This window comes from Rhinatrema bivittatum, chromosome 2, assembly GCF_901001135.1.
Source record: "Rhinatrema bivittatum chromosome 2, aRhiBiv1.1, whole genome shotgun sequence".
In the NCBI taxonomy this organism is placed as follows: Eukaryota; Metazoa; Chordata; class Amphibia; order Gymnophiona; family Rhinatrematidae; genus Rhinatrema; species Rhinatrema bivittatum.
Genome location: NC_042616.1, coordinates 124,173,330 through 124,180,942, shown reverse-complemented (window position 1 = coordinate 124,180,942; position 7,613 = coordinate 124,173,330). Strand labels below are relative to the sequence as shown.

At 45.6% G+C, this 7,613-nt stretch overlaps 1 protein-coding gene across 3 annotated transcripts in view; it reads right to left on the bottom strand.

The window, feature by feature from the left end:
- Window positions 1–237: 237 nt before the first annotated feature.
- Window positions 238–7,613, bottom strand: part of ITGB1 (integrin subunit beta 1) — a 229,203-nt gene continuing 221,827 nt past the window's right edge. For all 3 annotated transcript variants that reach the window (XM_029588582.1, XM_029588585.1, XM_029588584.1), the window contains one exon: window positions 238–1,959. Coding sequence is in view for 1 of the 3 variants with exons in the window: in XM_029588585.1 (XP_029444445.1) it covers window positions 1,894–1,959 (66 nt within the window). In the remaining 2 variants the exon portion in view is untranslated. The remainder of the gene's footprint in view (window positions 1,960–7,613) is intronic.

The window sequence follows — 7,613 nt, the reverse complement described above, 5'->3', positions numbered from 1 at the left end:
AGAAAGTTTTCAAGTGACTGATAATCATCAATTTTAAGCACAGAAAAGCTTCGCTAATGGGTTATCAGATAAGATATACTGAACCCAGTGCTTTATGATGGTCGCTTGAATACATGTTCTAAATAGTCCACTTAAAAATTGTATGTAGGAAATATTTTTGAGGTTCACAGTATGCCATTCAAAACTATTAATGCAGTGTTACAAGTCACATGACCCAGTAAACAAGTCCGCTTTTGATCATTTTTAGGAACTTTTATTTAATAAATAAATTCAGTAACATTGCTGTAAAAAGTGAACTCCTGTTAAAATAAAAAGGCACTTAAAAGAAGATTGTGACTAATGTGGAACAAATGCAATCCAAAAGGCAAATATACAATGATCCCATAAGGTATGTCCAAAATAAGAGACTTTTCTTTGACAGTGACAAGAGTCAATGTATGTCCCAACAGAATGCAATCTCTGACTGTAAAGTTACAGGTAAGACTGAAAGCAAAGTGATGGTGTTACAAAAATGGCAACCAATTAAATAACTGAAACATGATTAGAAATGTGACAGCACCAGGCTTTTAACCAAGGAAAAACATTTACAAAAAAAAACAAAACTCCCAGATAGCACATGAATTAAGGCCCTCGTGTAAATAATGCTACTAGGTTTCTTAGCAAAATCTGGGCTTGAAGTTCAAACACAATGTGTTCTCTACCTTACAAGGATCAGCTCTTGAAATATTGCTACATAATTTTAAACTAAAGTCCTATCCTGTTCAAGTTATTGTTTCATTATGCAGATAATAAGTAAATATACTTCATTCCCCCACCTTACCTTTCCCTCAGCCAAATTCATTTACTGAATATAAATCTTCACAAAAATCAGAAGCAAATTCCTCCCCAAATGATAATAGAAACAAATAGAGAGGGGAAAAGGATCAAAGTCCAAACACATATAGAACAATCCTTTTAATCATTTATTGTCATTTGTAAAAGGTGTCCCCTTATATAATTTTTTATTCCCAATATAAATTTAAATATATCCCACAATGATTTTAATGAACCCAATTTTCAAGCACCAAATAATTTGGAAAAAGTAGTTAAAAGTAGAATACTTAGCCCAGAAAAGTTGAAACGTTTAAACCAGCCACAACAGCCTAGGGGACAATAAATGATTAAAATTCCAGATTGCTCTAAAGGCTGATTACAGCTCGCGGCCCATCACATGGCGAGAGGCTGCAGATTAACATTTGTTGGAGCTTTTTTATGATATTGTCATTTGTGATTTAAAATACTAAAAGGATTGTTCTATATGTTTTTGGACTTTGATCCTTTTTCCCTCTGTTTTTTTCTGAATATAAATCTGACATTTTACTCAGACAATCCAACTACTGACGTATTTTAAAAGAATATGCTAGCTCATCAGAACCTGGTAAATTTGGCTTTAATGTCTGTAAATTCAAAACTAAATGTCCCTTGTAAAACTATAACTGTAATACTCCATGGCTAGGCAGGGCCTTCATACCAATTGTTTTGACTATTTCTCACACATTAATATTTACAGTTTTCAGTATTTCTCTCATAACAACATTGTTTGGATAGCAAAGGAGGTACAAGGTCAAAAAAGGCACAATGTGACCTTGGCTGACAAGGAAAACTATGCCATCTCAAACGTATTGACAGTCCTGTGGCACAGATTTTAATTCTATTTGTGCAAAAAAAAAATGTTTAATTTACACATTATACAATTTTTTAAACCTGCAAAGGAAACAAAACATAATGAGTTAGTAAAATCACTGCAGTATTGCCCTAAAGCTACCTTGTGTCTAAAAAAACCCCAAAAATTAAAAAAAAAAAAAAATTGCTCTTTCATACAGTGTTGTGGAATTAACACTATACTAGCGGTGTTCATTTTCCTTCGTATTTAGGATTGACCACAGTCGTCACTGCACTCTTATAAATAGGATTTTCACCCTAGAAAGAAAAAAAATGCAAACACTAATATTAGAATATAAGTGGATTTTGTTGGAAGACAGTGACATAATCCATCCAGTTTATTACCAATGCAATAAGCACATGATCAATAAGCACAAATCTGAACTGTGAAAACTGAGCAAGTTTTCCAATTAAAATGCATTTATTAAATATGAGATCTATAGCTATTTTTAAACAAACTATGCATCCCACATTGGCTTAAATATAAAGCCTCAATTAATTTTTCAATACACTTTCCTGGGAATATTCCATCTATGTAGTCTGAAACTCAGTGGCATTATGCTGCCACATTTATAGTCCCTCTCTTTCAGTTTCCCCCCAAGTTGACAGTTTGGCAATTATTAGAAAGTTGTCATTTGTGATTTCTAATTAAGTAAACATGACTAACAGTGTAAATTTATAGGAAATGATCCATTTGGCTAACCCCCTGTAAGTTATTTTTGCTTTTTAGCAAGCATTACAAAACAAATTTGACAACAAAACCACCTTTTATGCCTAAACAGACCATGCCAGAAGACAAACTCATCAAAACTAGAGATGCATCACAGTTCACAGATATTCTTCTCATTTTTAATATAATTTAACACCAGCTTCCTCCTTTCCCTCAGATCCTCTTCTCGTCCACTAAGGTCCCCTCCCTTCCCTGTTGTGCATATATACTTTAGCATGAAAGAGCTTTGGTGAAAGTAAATGGCTTCTCTGGACTACGAGCACAATGGGAATTTTTTCTCTTAGCTGCTTCTATTTTATGTTTGCTGCAAATACGTTTATTAGGTTATATTGCTTTTGATGACTATTTTCTGCTTTGCTTACATTCATCATGACCTGGCTCTCATCTAACTAAAGTAATAGAATGGATGTACCAATTGTTTTTTATCTGCTACACCATTTAGTACATGCCTCACTCTTTACACATAACAACTGATGCATTCCTGAACATACCCAGATCAGTCCAGAAAAGTAGGTTGTGTATCCCTACCAGCAGGTGGAGTCAGAGATCAATTAGAACTTTGGGCACTGCTAAATAACGAGAGTGCCACCTGCAGTCCTTCAGTATTTCTCTGACTCCAGCGGGTGGTACAGATGCACACCTGCAGTCTTTAGTTATACGGTCGCTTCCTGAGGTGTTAGGCGCTTTCGTGGGCCATCCCTCAGTAGAAGCCGGGCATCCAAGGAATTGGATATTCCTATCAGGGTTTTGCCCGCCATAGTTTAGTGTCTGACGATTAGGGGCTCCTGGCTACTCACCACAGTCTCTGCTACAGCTGCTCCCTTGTCTCCTGCAACAGCTTTTCTCTGTGTCTTGGTAAAGTTTATTTTTTTTAAAAAAGCTGTTTTCACTGCGGCTGACTGACAGTCTTCAGTGCTGAGGTAAGGAGAAGTGCAGGAGGGATCGGGTCTTTTAAGGCCGGCCGGGGAAGCTGTCAGTGTTCCCCTCAGCTCCCGGGGCTTCAGGTCGTTTTCTGAGGGCAAGGGTGAGTTTTTTCCCCTGTGTGCCTCGTTTACTCGCCGTTTCCCTGGTGGGGGCCTTGCATTTTCACTGTAGATAGGCTCCTTTCCCGTAGCACGGCTGTGCACGGTTTTTTCTCCTCAGCCGGTAGTCTTAGCCCGCATCACGAAAAGTCTGTTTTTCTGGTCCTGCCTGCCTGAAATTCTCGTCGCAGCTCCAAATGGTTTGGTTTTTTTTTATTCGCACCCTTTTCTATTTTACTTCAGATTATCAATGCGCTGCTGCAGATGGGACCGAAAACAGATTCACAGGCCTGCCGCGCGTGTGGGTCACGTGGCCAGACGTTAGATGCGGCCTTCCTTATATGCAGTGTGTTCCCGGGGTTAGAGGGCTCTTCAGGGCTTCTTGCCTCCTCCCTTGGGAAGGGAATGTCTGTCTCGCCTTCGGCTTTGCAGGAAGAGGATTATCTGCCTGTTCTAGCCCCGGTGAGGGAAGACCTCACCGGGGGAACTGATTTCACCCCAGCTGACTCCAGTGGGGGGAGGGGGACCCAGAGGGGTTTTCCCCAGAATTTGTCCTCCTTATGCACCAGGCTTTCCTGGCAAGGAAACACTCAGCGGTAAAGTGGCCCTGTCTCCTGGGGGCAGGTTCGGACCCACCTGAGAAAAGAGGTCGGGGTACGGACCTTAGTCAGCGCCTCCTTGATCATGCTCACCCCCACAGGGGATTCTCCCCAGGGTACCCGAGATCCAATCCCAGGGTCTGGGGCGACGCCGGCTTCTGGGGTAGTAGGAGGGGCAGACCCAGATTCGCGGGTGGATCCGGCTAATGTGGATACTGATGATCCAGATGAGCCCAATGACCCTCCTGCGAAGGGGGATGACCCCAGCGTGGTGCGTTTGTTCAAGTGGGATGAGTTAAGACCCCTTATTCCCCAGGTCCTTGAAGTTCTGGGACTTAAGGTTTCTCAAGAAGAACATCTTTTCCCACAACATCTTTTCCTCTGCCTAAGAAGGTTCGCAAACTAGTGACCCGGGAGTGGGAGACTCCGGATTCCGGCTTGAAGGTGGGCAGAGCTATGGCGAAACTGTACCCGTTATCTGATGTTTTGGATTTACTGAAGATTCCAAAGGTGGATGCCGCGGTCTCGGCAGTCACGAAGAAGTCCACCACCCCAGTTGCTGGGGCGGCTGCCCTTAAGGATATGCAGGACCGCAAGCTGGAGATCCAGTTGAAGCGAGCATTCGAGGTTGACGCGCTCAGCCTTTGGGCAGTGGTTTGCACTAACCTCATGCAGAGGGCCTGTGTGTTGGATCCAGGAGTCGGCTGCCGGGGCCGGTACGAGCGACAGTGGGGCTCTGCAGTCCGCCCGCCTAGAGGCAGGCATTGCTTATGTTGCAGATGCTTTGTATGATCTGGTGAGGACCTCGGCGAGAGGCCTGGTGTCCTTGGTGTCAGCGCGGCGTCACCTCTGGCTGCGAAATTGGGCAGCGGATTTGTCCTCCAAGTCCCAGCTTTGTAATCTACCCTTTAAGGGCAAGCTCGTGCTTGCAGAGGATCTGGATCAGCTGGTAAAGCTGCTTGCCGAATCCAAGGGCAATCGGTTGCCGGAAGATAAAAGATCTTCTAAGAAAATCTTCCCTCCTCGAGCTAGGTTTCGGGACTCTCGCTGCTTCAGAGCGGGTAGATACTCCACGCACCTCCTGCTTCTAAACCTGCTTTGGGGCGACAGCAGTTCTTTCAAGGGGGTCACCAGCCCAGAAAAGATTCGAGTAATAAAAAACCCCAATGAAGCCACGAGCACCCATTCCGTCGTTGAAGCTGTCGGAGGCAGATTATCCAACTTTTACACGGAATGGGCAAGAATTACATCAGACCGCAGGGTCTTAGAAGTGATCAAAGACGGGTATGCACTGGAGTTCTCGCGCCCGGTCCAGGAGGTTTTTGTGGCGTCCCGAGTGGCCTCAAGTGTCAAGCAAAGAGGCAGTTCGGGTGACTCTACGATGACTTCTCGAGCTCAAAGCTATTGTCCCAGTTCCGGAGGCTCAACAGGGATGAGGTCAGTACTCCATGTACTTTGTGGTCCCCAAGAAGGCGGGCATGTTTTGGCCCATCCTCGATCTGCGGAAGGTGAACTGTTGCCTTCGGGTTCCTCGCTTTCGTATGGAAACCCTGAGGACAGTGATGGCCGCGGTTCGAAAAGGGGAATTTCTCGCTTCTCTGGACCTCATGAAGGCATATTTACACATTCCGATCCAGCTGAATAACCAGAGGTTTCTGTGATTCAAGGTCTTGGGATGACATTTCCAATTTCGAGCCCTCCCATTTGGTCTCCCAACAGCTCCTCGCACATTCACCAAGGTGATGGTGGTGGTGGCTTTACTTCGTCAGGAGGGAATCTTGGTCCACCCATGCCTGGACAACTGGTTGATTCGTGCAAAGTCTCGGAAGGACTGCGAGAGATCAGTGCACATGGTGATATTCACATTGCGATCCCTAGGTTGGGTAATCAATATGCAGAAGAGTCACTTGGAACCCACTCAGAAGTTGATTTATCTCGGAGCACAATTCGATACCTTGCTGGGCAAAGTGTTTCTAGTGGCGGACTGAATAGGGAAGTTGCAGGAACAAATACATTCCCTTCTTCGAAGGAACAATCTCACAGTGTGGCATCATCTTCAGGTCCTGGGCTCCATGGCTTCAACTTTGGACTTGGTTCCTTGAGCATTCACTCACTTAAGACCTTTACAGCGTGCGCTTTTGTCTCGATGGATCCCAGTGTCGGAGCAATTTCATCTACCAATGCCTCTACTTCCGGAATCCAGAGCCAGTCTGTCATGGTGGCTGTCACTGGACAATCTGGAACGGGGTGGATTTGGTCACTCCGAATTAGCTGATAATCTCCACCGATGCCAGCCTCTCAGGTTGGGGGGGCAGTATGTGCAGACAGGTCTGCCCAAGGGCTCTGGGCGGCGATGGAAAGATCCTGGTTCATAAACCGGCTCTAGACCAGGGCTGTACGTCTGGCCTGCGGGCGTTTCTTCCCTGGATCCAGGGCAGAATGGTGCGAGTCTTCTCAGACAATGTGACAACAGTGGTGTACATCAACTGGCAAGGCGGGACTCGAAGTCCCGCCGTAGCACTGGAGGCACATCTTCTGTTCACCTGGGCGGAGCACCATCTCAAGGGCATTGCCACATCCCATGTCGCGGGATTAGAGAATGTGCAAGCTGATTATCTCAGCCGTCAGCAACTAGACCCAGGGGAATGGGAACTCTCGAGGCGTAGAATCTCATTTGCACCAGATGGGGAACTCCTCAGCTGGATCTGAAGGCAATGCAAGCAAACGCAAAAATAGTTTTTTTCAGCCATTGCCGAGAACAGGGCTCGGTGGGCATAGACGCTCTCGTGTGTCCTTGGCCCACAGGGATTCTTCTGTATGCCTTCCTGCCCTGGCCCCTCATAGGTCAGCTTCTCCGTCGCATACAGCAGCACCCGGGAAGGGTGATTCTGGTGGTGCCAGAGTGGCCACGTCATCCGTGATTCGCGGATCTGGTACACTTGGCTCTAGAGGGTCCACTTCAGCTGGCTCATCTAACGCATCTGCTCCATCAGGAGCCCATATTTTCGGATCGGGAGGATCGCTTCTCTTTCGCGGCTTGGCTTTTGAGGCGCGACGTTTACGCTTGAGGGGTTATTCAGAACAAGTCATTTCCACCCTCCTACAGGCGAGACGTCCAGCCATCTCTATGGCCTAAGTGAGAGTTTGGAAGCTTTTTGAGATGTGGTGTCAGTGTTCCTGCAACCCTTTAGCGATGCATGTTCCTCGGGTGCTTGACTTTCTGCAACAGGGCCTCGCTAAGAAATTGGCATTCTATTTCCTTCGTGTACAAGTTGCAGCTCTAGGTGCCTTGCGGGGAAACTTTCACGGCTGTTCGTTGGCAGCGCATCCGGATATTGCTCATTTACTTAAGGGGGTCAAACATTTGTGCCCTCCCATCCGTTCGGTGTGTCTGGATTGGAGTTTGAATTTAGTCCTGCGAGTTCTACGTGGCGCTCCTTTCGAGCTTCTTAGTGGAGTTTCCCTGAAAGATCTGACTTTGAAAGCTGTGTTTTTGGTGGCCATTTGCTCAGCCCGTCGGATCTCAGAGTTGCAGGCGCTGTCTTGTCGGGATCCTTTTCT